Source organism: Peromyscus eremicus, chromosome 3 (assembly GCF_949786415.1).
Source record: "Peromyscus eremicus chromosome 3, PerEre_H2_v1, whole genome shotgun sequence".
Lineage (NCBI taxonomy): Eukaryota > Metazoa > Chordata > Mammalia > Rodentia > Cricetidae > Peromyscus > Peromyscus eremicus.
Genome location: NC_081418.1, coordinates 80,734,986 through 80,755,517, shown reverse-complemented (window position 1 = coordinate 80,755,517; position 20,532 = coordinate 80,734,986). Strand labels below are relative to the sequence as shown.

The 20,532-nt window shown below is 43.4% G+C and overlaps 1 protein-coding gene and 1 pseudogene across 1 annotated transcript; one reads left to right on the top strand and one right to left on the bottom strand.

The window, feature by feature from the left end:
* Nucleotides 1-9,533: 9,533 nt before the first annotated feature.
* LOC131905908 (10 kDa heat shock protein, mitochondrial-like) lies at nt 9,534-9,830 on the bottom strand (annotated as a pseudogene).
* A 6,542-nt stretch (nt 9,831-16,372) lies between these two features.
* Nucleotides 16,373-18,015, top strand: Tacstd2 (tumor associated calcium signal transducer 2). Its single transcript, XM_059256707.1, has one exon. The coding sequence runs from the start codon at nt 16,431-16,433 to the stop codon at nt 17,388-17,390; it is 960 nt and encodes a 319-aa protein (XP_059112690.1). The 5' UTR covers nt 16,373-16,430; the 3' UTR covers nt 17,391-18,015.
* Nucleotides 18,016-20,532: the final 2,517 nt, after the last annotated feature.

Genomic DNA, 20,532 nt, shown 5'->3' with positions numbered 1-20,532 from the left:
AGATGGTGCCATAGTTCATTTTGTGGGCTCTGGACTTGGACTCCTTGAAAGTTTTATATGTATCTTTCAGTAGCCATTCTTACCAGAACTATACCATGTTTGTATTTACGTGACATATATTTATTTAAGTTCCAGAAGACTGAGACATGTTAGATGCTGATGAAGATGAAAAACTAACAGGTGAAGAATTTTAATTGCTTGCTGGACCGCTTGGTTTAAATGACTGACTGGCTCATTGTGTCAGAACCAGCTCAGTTCCATGACAGTGATGTACTAGGAATATCAATAGCTACGGTCACAGCTACCATTTTATTGTCTGTTATTCATTGTCTTATTTTATTGTCTGTTTTAATATGCTTCTTATGTAAATAGCAAGGACAGTGGTTTAGCATCACCTCATACCACCAAGTCCCTTTAGTCATTTGGTGGGGGGAGGGCAGGGAATGTAGGCCAGAGGTTAACATGAAGGTTTTTTCTTCCACTGTTTTCCACCTTATTTTTGGGACAGGGTTTTTCACTGAAGTTGGAACTCACTGATTTAACCAGACTGGCCACATTCACATGAGCATGAATGCACACACTCAAATAGGTACATAAACACCACACACACACACACACACACACACACACACACACACACACACACCTCAAAATAAAAATTGGTAGTATTGATGATTTAGTTCTTTATGTGTACTCAAAACATATTTTATTTATACCTTTTATGGAGCTGGAGACATGGTTCAATGGTTAGGAGCACTTGCTGTTCTTGTAGAGGATCCAAGTTCTGTTCCCAGCTCTGATATGGCAGTTCACAAATGTCTGAAACTCCAGTTTCAGGGGATTTGATGCCTGCTTCTGGCCTCCTTGGGCACTGCACACACATGGTGTACATATATGCATGTAGGCAAAATACTCTTACACATAAAATAAAAACAAAATATTAAAAATAATTATCCTGTGTCTGTTCATATCAGAAATGATAAACAACATGAAGAAAAACAAACATGTATTTAGTGGAAATTTTCTTCTATTAATTCATAAATCTCTAAGTTTATTATTTTAAGGAATTTTCTACTAGTTCTAGTGAACAAGCACATTGTCTTGCTATATTTCTGTGCTGACTAGAACACACATAAAATAAAAGGGGGAGGGAGACTGGTAGTCCAGATACTTTTTATCCTTCTTTGTTGAGACCTGGACAAAATCCTGTTTTCGAGTTACCATGGCTGTGGAAAAGAGCTCCTTTGGGAGAGTAACATCAGGGAAGCAGGCAGCAGCCCTTGTAAGCCCTCATGACCTTTAAGAAGAGTAGCTACTACTGCTCTAGTCCTCCTGGCCAGAATAATGTTCATGCAAGCCCTGTCTCTTCTCTCAGACAGGTAAGTGTTGTTTTGTCTCAAGTGATACAGTTAGTTCCTGGCACAGGAGCCTGGCGGTGGTGGGAGGAAACTTTCAAAGCTTGAAGGTATATTGTTGACTGAATCTAGAATAGATTCGGTCATCATTGCTATTTACTCAGTTAATACGTGGCTCCTTGGGAGTCAAAAATAATGCCAATTTAGCAACTGAGTCAGCTACACACCTTTGCTGTTGTCGTTCTGGAAACTGGAAACTAAAGCTGTTGCAATTGGCACTCGGTAAAAGTTAGAGTGAACGAGTGCTTCTGCCAAACTGACGTAACATACGAAGGTTAAAAAATCGACAAAATTAATGTGCAGCTTTAGACATTACATAATGGCTACTTCTGACGACACAGTTGCTTCAAGGAGCCCCCAGCGGGCTTCTGAAGCACTGCTAGTGTTCTGCTTCTTAACCTAGAAGATGGTTACATGGGGATTTCCAGACTGAAATGCCACATCCCAGTGATTCAGTGATACTCTTGGTGCATACATCATTCATTACAAGGAAAATATTTAGTTAGCAGTTTCCATGTTGTATCATGTTTTGATATCAGGACATGTATGACTAATGACAGCACAGTTTTTGTTTGACTTGAGGTTTTGGGTGATGAGGACAGAAGGTGGGGTTCAAAACTGTCCCTGAAGAAATCTATGTTTGTTTTCTATATGAAGTGCTGTTTTTCCTGGCAGTGGTTTGCGTTGTAACCCAGCTGCTGGTCTTGAGTCTCTGGATTAACAGATACCCATACACTAGTTCAGTTAATGTACTTAGAGGCAACACGGAGAGCTGACCCTTCCACCAGCCCTCCTGCTGTGCAGACACCTTGGAACATTCACATGGTGAGTCCATAAGAGCAGCAAGCCCATTTCTTACCTGGTCTACCTGAGCACAGCAGTGGGATGCCTGGCAACCAACACGCCAAGTGCTATATAGTTCTACTGGTGTAGCTGATTACACACGTAAGCCGGCATGGGACACTTCTGCTGTTTTTCTCCGGGGTTTTTAAAGAACATTGTGGAATGTTCTTTAAATCTTTTTGTTCCAAAAGTATAGGTAAGAATTAAACCGTTTGTCCCAACTGCTCTTCAGAACTTTATTTCAGCTCCAACCGCTATCAATCTCATCACAATCAATGACCCAACTCAGCAGAAGTTTCTACCCAGCTTTCTCTGAGATAATGGTGAAGAAAATCAGCATGAAAGCACCCCCAAACTCTGTTGTCACTCAAGCCCTTATGGTATTATTGGAAGACAAGGGGGCCAAACTGAGACATAACTATGATAAGTCAGATGTAGGAAAGAAAGGCAGGTTTTACAGTGTTTGAGCACAGTCTTCTAATTGACCTAATTCATGTTTTAAGAAGTGTCGTTTTGCATTGTGTATGTGACAAAGGGCATTTCTTAAGTTTAGAACACAAAAGAATTATGTAAATATCTTTGGTCTTTGGGAGAGGGTCTCACTGTGTGGTTGGCCTCACCCCTGCAGTCCTCCTACCTGGGCCTCCTCAGCACTGGGATTACAGGCTTACACAGACACAGAAAGGAGTACCATAAAAATGAGCAGATTAGTGTGGTTATAGATTATGGCTTGAATCCACATAAATGGTAGAGCACTTTAATAAAATTAAATAGAAATGGTATTAAAGATAACACTTGGAAGCCAGGTGGTGGTGGCACACTCCTTTAATCCCGCACTCAGGAGGGAGAGCCAGGCGGATCTCTGTGAGTTCGAGGCCAGCCTGGTCTACAGAGCAAGATCCAGGACAGGCACCAAAACAACACAGAGAAACCCTGTCTTCAAACAAACAAACAAGCAAAATATATAACGCTTTGAAAGGACTACTTAAATTACTATTTAACCTTTGCTTCCATCAAGAACAATTAGCTGAGATTCAGGGGACTTTGGGATCCATTAACCTAGTTCCTTGACTAGCTGTTAAGATAGATTTTTTTTTAATTATTTATTTATATATTTGGTGTTGAGTATTGAGACCCAGAGCCTCGTGTGTTCTGAGAATGTTCTCTGTCACTGAGCCGTAACCCGTTATGTCCCTGCTAAGGTGCTCTTTAAGCAACAGACACTAGATTGTTATTCTTTTTTTTTCCTTTTTTTTTAAAAAGATTTATTTATTTATTATGTATACATCATGTATGACTGCAGGCCAGAAGAGGGCACCAGATCTCATTACACATGGTTGTGAGCCACCATGTGGTTGCTGGGAATTGAGCTCAGGACCTCTGAAAGAGCAGTCAGTGCTCTTAAGCTCTGAGCCATCTCTCCAGCCCTAGATTGTTATTCTTAAAGACCCAAAGCCTTTGCATAGGCCAGAAAATTGTCTGCTGCATTCCAAGTCCATTAAGTCCTTAGAGCAAGGACTACTTATTGATGTATAATAAAATTGTGTAGTGCTTTAGTAATAGATGTATGTGCACTGCTCTACTAGCACATTCATGTGCAGTGATGTAGTAGTACATCCTTGTGTGCAACGGTCTAGTTCCATGAAAGCTGATATCATGCTGTGGGACTCATTACATTTGTGTGTTTCTATCATAGTACATCTATGTACTACTATACTCTTACATCCATGTGTGCTGCTTTGTGAGAACATGTGTAATCACTCCCATAACAGTGAATCTATGTGCACTTCTTTACTTGTATTCTGTGTATGCTTCTGCACTAGTACACCTGTGTGGAGTGCTGTTCGTGGACATCCATGTGCTCTGATTTACCAAGAAATACACAGACACACTAATTACAGAACATCTGTGTGCACTGCTCTACTTCTGCACAAGTACACCTGTGTCCATGTGCAATGCAGTAATAGTATCTTTGTTTGCACTTCTGTTCTAGTGAATATATGTATAGTGCTGTCCCCATAGATCTATGGGCATGCAGGAGTAGTACAACCAAGTTTGCTGCTATATGTGTACATACAGGTGCACTGCTGAACTAGTGTATCAATGTGCACTGATCTACTCCTACAAATGTGTGCACTGCTGTACAAGTACACCCCTGTGCTCCATCATTTCAGTATATGCACATCTGTTTATGTTGCAGTAGTAGGGCATCTGTTTTTTCTCAGATACCAATGCACAGTGCTCTAGTTAGAGATACATGTACGCTGCAATACTATTGCTTTCAAGTACATCATGGTGCTCACATATCCATGTATGCTCCTATCTAATACCTCTATGGGGTCATGGAATCGGTTTACTAGTTTGCCTATATGTCCTGCTATAGTAATGTATCCTTATATGCTTCTGTAATAGCACATCTGTGTCTACAAGTGTAATAGTACAGCCATGTTTGAAACCATAGGAGTATATCCATAACCACTGCTCTGATATTAAATCCATGTGTGGTTCTTTACTAGTACATCTATGTGTATTGCTGTACTAGTACTTTCAAGTGTGCTGCTATACTGGCACAATCATATGCACTCCTGTACTTGAATGTCAGCAATCACTGCTCTATTATTGCATCTGTGTGATATGCTATATGAGTAAATCCATGTGTACTATTCCAGTAGTACATATAGATGCACTTCTGTACTTGTACATCCTTGAGAACTTCTTTGAGTACATCTGTGTATGTTGCTGCACAGTTCATCTCTGTCCACTTATATATAACTGAATGATTATGTACTGCTATAGTGTCATATTCATGTGTGTTGCTATACAAATGCATCCCTGTCAAGTGTTGTAATCACATGTTGTAATCACATGTTAGTTCATGTTGCTTCACTTGCACATCGGTGTACACTGTGTCCCAGTGCCTCCTTGTGCACTGCTTTAATACTATACCCATATGCACTGACGTGCCAGTACACCTGTGTGAGGAAGGGTACCACTACTTCCATGTGCAGTACCGTGAGTATTTCCATGTACAGTGCACTACAAGGACATCCTTGTGCTCTGCTCTTCGTGTATATCCATGTACTAGGTGACACTAGGACATCAGTGGGCAGTGTTCTACTTCTGCACTAGTCTATCCATCTTTCAAACTGTGTGGAGATGTCCATGTGCAGTGTTGTATGTGTATTCAAGTGTGCTACTTTACCCACACAACCATGAGCAGTGATGTTCCAGAGCATCAGTGTATACTGCAGCAGCAGTACATGAATCTTTGTTGCTCTGTCAGTACACCCATGTGCATGGCTGCAGTAGTATATCCATGTGTGCTCTTGTCTAGCAATTACTTGACCACTAGATTACTAAACTATCCTTATGTCCTTCTGTAGCGGTATATCCACGTGTGCTTCTGCAATTGTACATTCCTGTATATGGGTGTAATAATTCATCCATGTGTGCTGTTGTAGGAGTACATCCATGTACACTTCTGCTCATGGATAGCCATCTGAACTGTTGTACTAGCGTGCACATATGCACAGTTATATCAGAACGTCAGTATGCACTTCTATACTTCTGAACTAGTATTTCATGATTCGGGGGAAGTGCTATACACATGTGTTGCTTTCTTGTAAATCTACACTCACTGCTGTTACATCTGTGTACAGTGCATTAATAGTACAACCGTTCTTTCTGTTGTATTGTAGCTTCCGTCTGAAACGTGTACTTGTCCATCGTGGGGCACTGCTTTACTCCTGAAAATGTGTGCCCTGCTGTTTTCGCTCAGATATGTGCAGAGCTATACAAGTACATCCACCTACCTCGTTGTAAATGCACATCAGCTTACCCTGCAGTAGTAGTCCATCAGTTGTTGCCATTGTGTAGTGCTTTAGTAATACACTGGAGTGTGTTGCTGTACTAGTACATTCATGTGAAGTGTTATACTAATATGCTTTTGTGTGCCTCTGTCTGGTGCTTCCATGTGTGCTGATGTGTGCCCAGATGTCTGCCTGTTTTTGTCTTTTAATTATCTGTGCCTCCAGGCACAGGTGTCTGTGTTTTCCCTGGTTATATGAATCCCAGAGCACAGGTGTATGTGATTTTCATGATTATATGAAATCTTGGGAAAAGCTCTTGGTGATTTTTTTCCTGATTGACTGGACCCTGGGCACAGGACTATGTTCTTTTTCTGATGAATTTCTCCACTGGGCACAGGTTTCTTGATTTTCCTGATGAGCTAAAGTATTGGTATAGGTGTCTGCTGTTTCCCAGATTGCCTTTGGCCATGGACACTGCAAGCTGACCTATTCCTGATTATCTAAGTCCCTTGGCAAAGCTGTCTGGTTTTTCTGTATGTTTGCTCATTTTGTTTTTGTCTCTACTTTGGGTAGGCCCATTAGTGTTTATTCTTAATTATCTGTGCACCTGGGCACGTATGTCTGCACTTCACCAGGTTACTTGTACCCCTGATCACAGGTATGTGCATTTATCCAGATTAAAAGCACCATGGGAGCAGGTGTCTACACTAAATCTAGATTATCTCAGCATGAGTACAGGTGTATGAACTTATCCAGACTATCTGCACCATGGGCACAGGTATCTACTCTTACCAGATTATCTGCAGCATGGACACAGGTGTCTGCACTCACACAGATTATCTGCAGCATGGACACAGGTGTCTGCACTCACACAGATTATCTGCAGCAAGGACACAGGTGTCTGCACTCACACAGATTATCTGCAGCAAGGACACAGGTGTCTGCACTCACACAGATTATCTGCAGCAAAGACACAGGTGTCTGCACTCACACAGATTATCTGCAGCAAAGACACAGGTGTCTTCACTTATCCAGACTATCTGTGCCCTTGTCAGAAGTTCCTGTACTTTTCTTGATTAGTTGGTGCACTAGACACAAGTATGTGTGCCATTAGTTAAGCTGTGGTGACAGCTGTCTTCCTTTTTGTTTTGTGGTTTGTTTGTTTGCTTGTTTGTTGATTAGCTGCACCTCTGGAACTGGTATGGTCGGTTTTCACGAGCAGATGCACATTTACACTCAGGTCTCTGTGCTTTTCTGTACAGAGTGGAACCCTTGGCTGAGCTGCCCACAGTTCTTTCGGATTAGCTTCACCCCTGGATCAGGTGTCCATGGTTTGCCTGATTAGCTGCAGCTCAAAGCACAGGTGCCTTTCCTATCCTTAATTAGCTGTCGCCCTGACCACTGCATATTTGGTCCTAACCCTAATCCTACACTCACCCCGATCTAACCTGTAACCAGAAATCCAACCCTTAGCCCTAACTCCAACCTAACACTAACCTCAAACCCCAAACCCTAACCTTAACACTCTGTCTAATCACATAGCCTTAACCCAAATCCAAGCAATAGCTCTAACCTTCCACTAAGCAAATGACTGACTGTAACTACAATACTAATTTTAATACTAATTGGAACCCTAGCAATAATCATAACCCTAACCCTAGCACTAACCAAAACCCTTGCATTAACCTACCCTTAACCCTAACACTAAAGAAAGTTCTATATCTGTTAGAAACTTAGCTGAAACCATTTTGTGTAACTTATAATAATGTGATGCCAGAGCTTGCCACCAGGTAGCACTGGTGGGAAGTAGGTCTCAGAAGCAAGGCCCAGGCTGGCCATCCTGCAGCTCAGGGAGGAGCCTAACCCAAAACAGGCCTTTATATGCTAACGAACCTCCCCAAAATGGTATTGTTATGCCAGTGATCCAGCCCCAAGTTATGAGTCCTGATAGCACAAAGCTATCCCTACTCTGAGTGTAGTGCCTGATGCTGTACTGATCCTAACCATAACCTCAACTCTAAATTTAACCCTCACGGCTTTATTTGTAAGTTTACAACTAACCCTTATCCTAACCTAGCACACTATTCCTACATTTGACCATAATATTGATAGCTCAACCACAGCAGTAATCGAAACCTTAAACCTATAACTAATCATAACAATAACTTAAACACTGTCCTAACCCATCCTTAACCTTAATCTTAATACTAAAAAAAGCTCTACAGTTAATCTAAACACTGGCTTTAATTCTAGTCTTACCCCAAAAACTAGCCCTAAATCTAGCCCTAAATTCTAACCAGAACCACAACCCTATCTAGCCTAACCCAAAACCTAACACTAGCTCCAACCTTAGGCCTAATTTGAATACTAACCCAAACTTGGAAATAACAGCACTACTGTCCCTAAACTTAACCCAAACCTTATCTCTAAATCTACCATCAATCCTAGAAATATGCCTAATACTGCAAATGGCCCTACTACTAACCCAGGTCTAAGTATAACCCTAAAACTACCTCAACCTCAAGCATTAATCTTAAATATATAACTAAAAGTGTCTCTAGCCCTAGCCCTAACCCTAACACTAACCCTAATATAACCCTAAACAGATCCTAGTCAAAACCCTAATCATACATATAGCCAGAATACTAAAACTAACCATAAACAAAAACTAACCATAAACTTATTTCTAACTTTAACTAGACCCCTGACTCTAGTGCTACACCAAGATCTATCCCTGGAGTCCTAAGACCAGCTCTGACCCTAACCATAAACCCAACCCTAAATTTAACCCTCACACAGTTCTATTTAAAAATTTACATCTAAGAAAAAATTCACCCTAGCTCCAACCTTACCCTGAGCCTATATCTAAAGGGGATTACAGCACTAGCCATAACAATAACCCTAACCCGAGCACTAAACCATAACCATAACTTAAATCTAATCATGTCTATCTTAGTAAAGTTTTCTATTGCTTTGAAGAGACACCATGACGACAGCAACTCTTATAAAGAAAACATTTAATTGCGGTGGCTCGCTTACAGTTTCAGAGGTTCAGTCCATTATCATCATGATAGGGAGCATGGTGGCATGCAGGCAGACATGGTGCTGGAGCTGAGAGTGCTACATCTTTCAGGCAACAGGAAGTCGACTCTCAGTCACACTGAGGGAAGCTTAAGCAAAAGAAATCTCAAAGCCCACCCCCACAGTGACACACTTCCTCCAACAAGGCCATAATCACTCTAACAAAGCCACATGTCCTAATAGTGCCACTCCCTGTGAGATTATGGAGGCCAATTACATTCAACTACCACATTATCCTAACAAAAATCTTTTTTTTATTTATTTATTTTAGTTTAGGTGTCATCAGTTTATTACAAAAGGGAGGCATAGAAATTATTTACATGATGAATAGTTCAGAACGTCAGTAGAATGGGCAACTTCATGCGACACAACCTCAACAATGATTTTAGTTCACATGCTTTCCAAAAATGTCACCACCTCTAAATAAGAAATAATCCTTGTCATCTAGAAGCACTTTGGTGCCTCTGGGAGAAGAACTTTGTCTCCAACTTTCACACGGGCTAGCTGAATCCCTCCACCCTTTCCTTTCGTGCCTGATCCCACAGCCACTAATGTTGCTTGCAATACTTTTCCTTGAGACTTTTCCGGAAGCATAATGCTTTGGTCATGGTTTTGGTGGCACTCTTTCAACCAATACTCCATCAAAGAGCAGAAGAAACTTTCTGAAAGCCTGTTCAGCCATGACTTGTGCCGCCACAGCTCAAACTTTAAGCATAAATCTAACCCTACTGGACCCCTAGTTCTAACCCTAACCCTATATGTACTTCTAAGTCTATCAATAGACTTAAATCTAACACTAATTTTAAGCCTAAACATAACTTAAATACTTACTCAAACCATATCTCTCACACTAAACTTAACCCTAGCTTAAACACTAGCTCTAAATATATTTCTGACCCTAAATAAAACTGTAACCTTACCTCAGGTCTATACCCTAAAACTAGGTTTTCAATACCTTCTACCCTGGTTCTAATTGTGCCTCCTGCACTAACTTTATACCTGCCCTACCTCTAGTCTTAACCAACCCAACCCTAATCCTAACCCTCCTACACTAACTTTATACCAGCCCTAAGTCTAACATTAAACAACACACACTCAGCCGGGCGGTGGTGGCGCACGCCTTTAATCCCAGCACTCGGGAGGCAGAGCCAGGCGGATCTCTGTGAGTTCAAGGCCAGCCTGGTCTACAGAGCGAGATCCAGGAAAGGCGCAAAGCTATACAGAGAAACCCTATCTCGAAAAACCAAAAAAAAAAAAAAAAAAAAAAAACACACACTCTTACACTAACCCAAAACATAGCCCTAATTCTAACCCTAGCCCTAACTCATATCTACCACTAGCCATGACACTAAACTTAAAACTAGCTCTAATCCTATACTTAAAACAGTAGCCCTAAATAAATCCCTAGACTTAAATGAAATTGTAACTCTACCTCAAGCCTGGACACTAAAGCTAGGTCTATAATTAACATTAATGCTATTTCCAATTCTAGCTGTTCCTTTTACACCAGCTTTGCACCAAGCTTTAACTGAACCCCATCCATAATTCTAACCTTGGCTCTGCCATCAAACCTCACCCTAAACATAACCTTACATGTAAAACTAACCCCAGGATTAACACTAACACAACAAATATAGCCCTACCTTAACACTAAGCCTACTCTAACTCTTAAACTAACCTTAGAAATAATAGCACTACTGTTATTTTGAAGCCTTAAATCAAACCTTCACCCTACCTCTAACCTAATCAAAACACTAAACCAAGCATTAACCATAACATTACCTAAACAAAGCCCTAAACCTATCATTAATCTTATCCCTCAAACTGAACAAAGATTTACACCTAACCCAAATACTGTCTCAAACCCTAGTCTTAACCCTAAAACTAAGCCTAAACCTAGCCCAATTCTAACACTAGCCCCAACCTGATTTCTAACCCTAGCCGTACCTTAAACCTAACATTATTTCTAACACTATCCCCAACTTTATCTCTAACCTAAGTTGTAATCCTATCCCTAACCACAAACCTAAAACTAGCTATATCTTAGAAATAACTTGAATACTAACCCAAATTCTAGCACTCACTTGAGCCTTCAAAAAGCTCAAACTCATGCCCTAAGCATACCCCTAGTCCTAAATGGAATTGTAGCACTACCTTAAGCAAAGTGCCTAAAAATAGGTTTAAAACCAACCTCAACTCTTGTTCTAACAATTTCTGTAGCTTTTACAGAACTTCATAGCAAGCCCTAACCTATCACTAATGAAAATCCTAACAATGGCTCTCCTAGCAATCTGAACCATAAACCTAAATTTAACTCTAAACCTAACCACAGAACAAACACTAATCCTAAGAACAATGTAACACTGACCTTAACTCTAAACCTACCTCCAACTCTACCATTAATCTTAGAAATATAACTAAGACAGTCCCCAGTCCTAACACTGACCCAGGCATAACCATAATTCAAACAATACTTCCAACAATCTTAGAAATAAACTTGTCTCTACCCCAACACTAACCATAGCCCTAACCCTAACCCTATCCTATCCCTAGTCTAGTCTTGTCTAACCCTAACACTAACAATATCCCTAAGCCCTACAATAATCCTAGTCAGACCATAACCCAAACCCTAACTCTACACCTACCTGAATCACAAAACTATGTCTAAAACTAACTATTAAGCAATTTTTAACACTAACTCTACACCTTACCCTAATGCTACACTAAACTCTTTTCCTGAGTCCTAAGCCTAAACTTAACTCCAACTCTAACCAGAATTCCAAGCCAAATTAAACATGTACATAGCTCTATTTGTAAGTTTACATCTAAGCCCAATCCTATCCATAGCTCTGACCTTACTTTAAGCCTACAACTAACATTCCACCTAAATTGACATCAAAACCAAATCTTAGCTCTCACCACAAATGTGACTCTAGCTCAAACACTAGCCCTAAATAAATCAGCAACCAGAAGCCCTACCCCTAACCACTAGCCCTCACAATTACACCTTAAACTTAACCCTATATCTAATCAGACTGAAAACCTAACCATATATAAAACCTAACCCTAACCATAAGCCTAAACCTAACACTTGTATGCTTAATATTAACCATAGAGATCGCCCTACCCTAACACCCCAAGACTAACCCTAAACCAAGCTCTAACTCTAACCTAAAACCAACTCTAAATCTAAATATAAACATAGTGTGAATGTCAACCACCTAACAATAGCCTTACAATAACTCAGAACACTATCCCTAACTCTAACTCCCTAACTTTAAACTTAACTCTAACCCAACTTTGATCCTAACCTTTTCTGAACTCTAATGCTAACCCTTATGACAGCCTAACCCAAAACTAACCAAACCCTAACTGTAACTCTGACAGTAAAACTTAAAATAAACCCCTAAACCAAATCTCAAAACTCAAACATTAACTATAAACCAAACCCATTCTCTACTCCTAACCCTAATCTACAATAAACCTAACAACACTAAACAAAACTGAAACCTAACCCTAACCTTCTAACCACAACTTTAAAGTGAACTTTATTTATCCCAACTGTAAGTCAACACTAACCATAAACCTTACCTTAACACTAAGCCTAATCCTAACTCCTAACTTTATCCCTAACCCCTAATATCAACCACTAACACTAACTGTAACACTAACCTGAACTCCAACCACCAAATTTAATCATAAGCCATACCTTAACCACCAAACAAAAACTGTAACCCTAACACTAAACCTAATTCAACCCTAAACCTATAATCATATTATTTATTAATCATAACCAAACCCTAATCCTAACCCTAACACAAACCAAACCTAAACCCTGACCCTAATCCCTAAAGCTGACCTTTCAGCAGAACATATCCCTCCTCCCTACAGGCACAAGGCCAATGAAAGTTTGTGTTCGTGGGTAAGTGTGAAAGCAGTTCTCAGGGTGCCATTATCCAGTCTTCCTTAAAGCTAGGCATTTGGAAGATGGGCTAACGTAGGGATGGTATTCCAGGATGTCACAGGTGATGATATTTACCTGTCCCAGGCCATCAACACTGAAGTGGTTCACATACACACTCCAGGGAAATCATATCAATGTTGCAACATTCTGAGTACAATTCACTGTGAATAAACCCAACAAACATTACTTAGTGCCTCCTAAAATCATCTGTCAGGGACACAGCACACTGATGTGACTCGTGCCCCTTGTAAGCACTTGACAATCCCCAGACGATGGAAAGCTTTTGTTTATGTATTTCTAAATTAAAGTAAAAATACAAAGAAATTAAGCTAGCACGTGATTTTTGTTTTTAATTGGAGGAAGGGAGAATCTGATCTGGGTGGGTTTGTGCCTGTTGAGGAAAGCCTGGCAGAACCAGATATTAAACAAGGAAGGCAGGCAGGGGATCTAGAGGTCATCCTTGTTCACTCTGTCCTCCCAAAGAGAATACCAAGCTTGGACACCTAGTACTACTCCACTCCTCTTAGTAACCTAACAAAATCCCATTCTGGGCTGAGTTAACTAAGTAGTCAGGCTGCTGTGGATATCACTATATGTAAATAAACACTGATTGGCCAATAGCCAGACAGGAAGTATAGGCGGGACTAACAGAGAGGAGAACTGAGGAAGGAGGAAGGAAAGGAGAGACTGCCTGGAGCCGCTGCCAGGACAAGGAAGATGTAAAGTACTGGTAAGCCACGAGCCACGTGGCAAAGTAAAGATTAACAGAAATGGGCTACATATAAGAGTAAGAGCTAGACAATGATAGGCCTGAACTAATGGCCAAGCAGTTTAAATAATGTAAGAGTCTGTATGTTTATTTTATAAGTGGGTTCTGGGACTGGCGGGACTTGGCGGTGGGAGCTGGAGAGAAACTCTCAAGCAACATCAGTCCATCTTCTCCTATGTTCCTCAGCCCTGAGAGCCCCTCCTCACTAGCTCTCCTCCATTTGGCCTGGGACTCAGGGAAAAGAAAACCAGGTGGAAACCTGGAAAGTGGTGGCACAGGACTTTAATCCTAGCACGTGGGAGGCAAAGGCAGACAGATCTCTGAGTTCAAGGCCAGCCTGGTCTACTGAGCAAGTTCCAGGATGGCCAGTGCTACACAAAGAAACCCTGTCTTGAAAAAAAACTAAATAAATAAACAAACAAACTTTAAAAAGAAAAGGAAAACCAAGGGGCTTTGCCAATTATCATAGATTTTGGCCACCCAGCCAATCATTGGAAAAAACAAGAAGACAGGCTAATTTTTAATGGAATATAACATTGTCTTGGAGTTACAAAGCTTTACCATTTACTGTCTTGTCTGTTTAGTTTGATTCTCAGAATAAAAAAAACTAAGAAACAGAGCCTCTGATGTACCCATTTTACAGATGGGCAACAGAAACCCAGGAAGGGTAGTTTTTGCTAACCCTGGGATGCAAAAGATAAGGGAGTACAGAGAAGAAGCATTTTTCTGAGTGGATCAGGGAAGAGTGTATCAGGAAAGGCTTCTAGAAAGTAAACAATGATTGAGTAGAAAATCAAAATTGTGTACTGGAACCAATTAAAGAGGAGACTCCTGGTACATGACTCTGCAAAGGCTTGAGAACATGTGGAAGTCTGGGAAGTGGGCAGGGATACAGTGATGAAGGCAGTAACTATGACAGCAGCTGACCCTGTGCACTAATTAATATAATAAAGTATGAACTTTACCCTTAGAGCCAAAATGTCTTTCTCTTCCCCTTTATACACATACAGAGAGAGAGAGAGAGAGAGAGAGAGAGAGAGAGAGAGAGAGAGAGAGAGAGAGAGAGAGAGAATTCTCAACTGAGAGAAATGCACACAGATTTGCACATTAGATCTTGCTCCGTGGCAGGGTGGGTGGAGGCTGAACAGGCTAGGCTAGTTGTTCACCTAAAGAGATGGTGAGGGTAGAAATCTGAGGTGTGTCCCCAGATCTCCTGGTGCTACTGGGTAAGAATTCGTCCCTCGTGTCTCTACTTCCTCTGTCTATAAAGACAAAATAATATGTTTGCATCTGTCTGCCTTGGGAATTGCTTGATAATTAATGGTGCAGAGGCCTGGCTGGCTTCCATGAGTCAAACAACACCCTTGTACAGTATACTACCGGCACACATTAAATGCTGATATATAAAATGTGTTTTGAAGGTGGATCTAAGAATAATTATAGTTTGTTAATTATTGTTAATTTTACCACAGCTTGGAATGGTAGACTTTCTCTAGATTTTAAAAGAGATTGCCACCCCTTCATCCCATAAAAGAGGCACAGTTTCTCACAGGCTCCATTCTCTCATTATACTTAGTGGTTCAGCCACCTCCATTGGTTACCGAGAAAGAAAACCAATAATTTGCTCTCTGAGAATCAAATGGTACAAGATCTCACCTAGTGGTCTTAGTGACCAAAAAAAAAAAAAAAAAAAAAAAAAATGTTTCTTTCTCATTTATCTTTACAAGTATAGGCACACGTGTGTGTTCAATAGAACTTTTAATACATGGCACACCAGGGCAGCTGGATTCTGCAGGTGGTAGTAATAGAATTGTTTCACTAGCCTGCCTTCAGATTCTGCACCATTTTGTTTTCATAAATATACCTTTACAGTTCTTATAGCCAAATGGAAGATCCAGGCTGGAATCCTAGGAAATCAATGGCTGGGGTAACTCTAGGTCTCCCTGCCTCATCTGTACCATCTCTCCTAGAATAGGGCTTACAGACAGTCCGTTTGTGTCCTGAAAGTCATGAGGACATGCTAATATTATTGACCAGCGAAAGAACTGTGTAAATGTGTTATGAGGTGTTCTGGAGCAAGAAGGGAGGGAAGGAAAGAGACTGAAGATAGGAGTTGGGAGAGAAAGGGAGGAGGTATGGGATTATGAGACCTGGAATGAGAAGGGCGTGGAGGTCAGGAGCTGGGCCTCTGGAGGAACTCAGGAGGTGGGACGCCCTGGTTCTGAGCCATAAGGAGGACAGCGTCTCCAGGGTAGGGCTAGCTAGGTAAGTACTGGTTTCCTCTATGGACTTTTGGTCAGCAGATGGCAGGAGCAGCCTCCCCTGCCTGGTCCTATCTCAGGAGGCTCAGGGATGGTGGCTTCCTCCACCGGACCTGGGAATGGGGAGTGCCACCCAGATTCCAGTGGGTGAGTCACTGGCTAACCAGTCCTACAGGTCTAGGAGGTTATAAGAGCTGGAGGGAGCAGCCGGCAGCAGTCGCCTGCAGTGATCCTTCAGAACTCCTGCCCCTGGTCAGTAGCTCTAAGTCCGATCTCCTCCACCCCACCATGGCTAGGGGCTCGGAGCTAACACCACTGCTGCTGCTGGGGCTGCTGGCGGTGGTGACCCACTTTTGCGCTGCACAGACGAGCAACTGCACATGCCTCACTAACAAGATGACCGTCTGCAGCTTAGATGGCCCAGGTGGCAGCTGCCAATGCTGGGCGATCGGTTCACGGATGTTGGTGGACTGCACCACGCTGACTTCCAAGTGCCTGCTGCTCAAGGCGCGCATGAGCGCCGGGAAGAGCGGCCGCAGCCTGGTGAAGCCTAGTGAGCATGCGATCCTGGACAATGATGGCCTCTACGACCCAGAATGCGACGACAAGGGCCACTTCAAGGCACGCCAGTGCAATCAGACCTCCGTGTGCTGGTGTGTAAACTCGGTGGGCGTGCGCCGCACAGACAAGGGCGACCTGAGCCTGCGCTGCGACGAAGTAGTGCGCACCCACCACATCCTCATTGAGTTGCGCCACCGCCCGACCGACCGAGCCTTCAACCACTCTGACCTGGACTCCGAGCTGCGGCGGCTCTTCAAGGACCGCTACCAGCTGCGCCCCAACTTTCTGACAGCCGTGCACTATGAGGAGCCCATCATCCAGATTGAGCTGCGACAGAACGCGTCGCAAAAGGGCCTGAGAGACGTGGACATAGCTGACGTCGCCTACTACTTCGAGAGGGACATCAAAGGGGAGTCACTGTTCTCTGGCCGCCGCCGCCTGGATGTTCAGGTGCGTGGGGAGCCCCTGCATGTGGAGCGGACGCTCATCTACTACTTGGACGAGAAGCCCCCCCAGTTCTCCATGAAGCGCCTCACCGCCGGCCTCATCGCTGTCATTGCTGTGGTTGTAGTGGCCCTAGTGGCCGGGGTAGTCGTCTTGGTGGTCACCAACCGGAGGAAGTCAGGAAAGTACAGAAAGGTGGAGCTAAAGGAGCTGGGGGAGATGAGAAGCGAACCTAGCTTGTAGATGCCCAGCAGGTCCTGGGCTTCCACATCATCCCAGACCACAATGAGTTGGCCTGCTGATTCTTGGCCAGGAGGTAATTTTCCTCCCAGTTCTGACCTTTTCCTTCTCTATCCACAAACAAATTCGCTAGATGCTGAGTTCAGGCTACCTCCTCGCCTTTGGTCTTGAAGGAAGCATTTCTGAAATTCCTTGTCCGGTCAATAGAAACCTGACCAGAGTTAAGCAAAGGCTGGCTAGGTGGCTTAGTTAAGGAGCAAATGCCAGGCAGCCCAGAGTTGTTTCTCAGTGACTTGAATCCACCTAAAGACTTACTGGATTGAAATGGGAAAGCAGTGTTCGTACCATCGTGGGTTGACATCCGTCGGCTCCCTGCCTTCCCCGAGAGAAGAGAAGCTCACTAATTGAGCCTGTGCGGTGTCCTTCTTCCTCGGCCGTCGTTTGTTCCGGAGGAAAAGGCCTTTCCAATATCTGAATACATTTTAAATGTCTCTGTTGGACTGCGTCTGTTCTTCTGCCTGCCCTTGATGTAGCTGATACTAGTAATGTTTTCTTTTGTAAAATGTTTGTACAGATGCGTCTTTAATAATGCTGCTGTTTTTTAAGCAACAACTCGAGTTTAATAAAATATGGGAAAGGCACAAACCTGAAGATGGGCTGTGTGGAAATTCCCTCCAGATTTATACCACTTTGTTGTTCTCCTTTGTCTAATAACTTGGATTTTGTATTTTAAATTCTAATGCTCCCATGCGAGATTCTAACACTGACTTTTGATACTCTGGTGTTTCCTGAGGGCTGGGGTGGTGTGGTTGCCTAGCATCTGGCAGGCCCTGGGTTCCGTCCTCAGCAGTGGGTGGGGAGAGATGGAAATTTGGGATTGCAGTTCATTTGAAGGTGTTTGCTAAAACTAGCCGCCTTCAAACCCACAGAGGAATGGGAGATGGGAGCAGCCTCTGGCTGCTTATTAACAGACAAACCTTCCTTACAGTTCTTAAGCCACGTGGAGGAGCAAGGACCACTCCCAAGAATCCTAGGAAATAAATGGCTCGGTGGCCTCAGGTCTCTACGACTCATCTTCTGAAGAACAGGGCCAAGAATTCCTGTCTTTCTTGTGAGGACTCTCACCTGTTGGCGATGATCAGACTGTATAAATGATTGCTATTGTTTAGGGGCAGAAGGGAGAGAGTAAGGGGGAAAGACCTGAAGGTAGAAGGATGGGAGAATGGGGTGGGGCAGGGCCTCTAGATGCTTTCCTGAAACTCTAACATTTACTACTAGTGGTTCCTGAGGGATGGGAGGTGTGGTTGCCTAGCAAAGGGAAGCTGCGCGGGGGTGGAGCCTGGGCGGGCAGGCGAGTATCGGTTCCTCTCTTGGCTTTCGTTTGCCCAGAGGCGTGTGCAGTCTGATGCTATCACGCAGGGCTGGCTGGGTACTCGGTGGAGTGGGAGGGCCACCCACATTCCTTCAGGTGAGCCACTGGAACCAGCTGATCCGGTCTGGCGGAGAGTAAGGGCGAGAGGGAGCGGTCCAGCCATCCGCAGATGTCCGCAGTGTCCCAACACCTAGCCCGAGCCTGCCGAACCCCGTCTGAGCCGCCCCTGCGTTGTTGATGCCGGGGCTCACTCCAGTGCTGCAAGTGCTAAAGGTGATGCTCCGCTTCGCATCCGAGCAGGACAGCGACACTTGGTCTGCCAACTAAATGGGGTGGATCTGTAGCCACTGTCGAGTTCAGCTTCTTCGGTTTGGTGATTCACTGCTCCACGCTGACCTCCATGTGCTGTAACTCAAGTGCATGAGCTGGTGAGGCTCCTTCGTTTCACAAGCGTTATTTTCTCTTAAGAGTCCTACTCTGAAGTAGGAGGTACTAGTCGCATTTAGCTGTTGGGCAAGGACATTAATCTCGGTGGTGAGCAATTGTTAAGCAACTTTCCCAAACCCGTATTTATGAGCACTTGCACCATTTTTCCATTGACTGTGCAAGCTAGTCGCCGATTCCATCGAGGTCAACCCTTGCTTTTCACTCATTGGTACTCACCCAAAGCCAAGTGTGTCGCTATGGGACAACAACAAGTCAATGCAATGACCAGGAATCTAGACGCAAGGCTTTCTCCCCACAGAAACCCATCTCCTCCTACCTCTCCTCTACAGTCCAAGCTGAGCCTCAGCCTAAGATACCAGGCTGGTGGTTAAGGGGTGGCAGCTCTCAGCTGACTGTCTTCTCAGCCTGGGGCTGTGAGTGTTTGGCGTTGGTGGTTTAGGTTGCTGCTAGGGGAGGACACTCGGTTAAAACTTCCTCTCCTACTCAAATGAAACCACTTAAAGGAAGGGGGCGGGTGCAGGCAGGTTCCCAGCAGTGGCATGCAGGCATGCAGGCGGAAGTGCCTACCTAGTTACTCCCTAGTGAGAGAGACTCTGCGGTCTTCATTCTCTGGCCCCTTCCTCTTTCACAGTCACCCTAGGACCCAGGCTGAAAAGCCTTGGGGGAAGGCGGGCGAGGCATCCTTTGACCTAACCTTCCATCATAAGGGTAAGAACAAGGGCTTTCCCAAAATTAAATTTCTGTGGCCCAGCTGGAGCTTACAGGTTTCATTATTTTAACTTACCTTCAAAAATCAAATAAGCAGGTGTGGACAAACTGGGCAACTGAAAAGGGAGCTTTCTGAGAAAGCCTTCCTCTGTCAGAATGGGGCTACCGTAGGAAACATCTATTTCTTCTTTTAGCCCAGAGTAGATGCTTTGCACTTCACAGAGCTCCAAGTTGGATCCCCTCTCACGTGTGTTATCTTTGAGACACTGACTTACTGGAGAATCTGAATGCAAATCCTGCTTGGGTGAGAAAATCACTAACTCTCCCCTCTCTGCGAAGATGACATGAGGTATTTGGTGAGTTCAGCGTATTTATATACACCCTTATATCTACCACTGCTCTCTTTTCTAGATCACATGAACGACACACACAAGAAAATTAAGATCTAAAGAGGTTGACGTGCATGCACAGCCTCCTTGAGCCAAAGTTGACTTTGGCTTCCTGGCCCAAGTGGCTGTCATGGGCACCTGGTGTGTACAGGACCTCTCCTCTTCATTTCTTCCAAGCCAGTCATACTTCTGTCTTCAACTCAACCTGTATGCTGAGGACAGGACTCCT

Coding starts and splice junctions, on each gene's coding strand:
- Tacstd2 (XM_059256707.1), top strand. CDS start 16,431: ATGGCTAGGGGCTCGGAGCTAACACCACTGCTGCTGCTGGGGCTGCTG.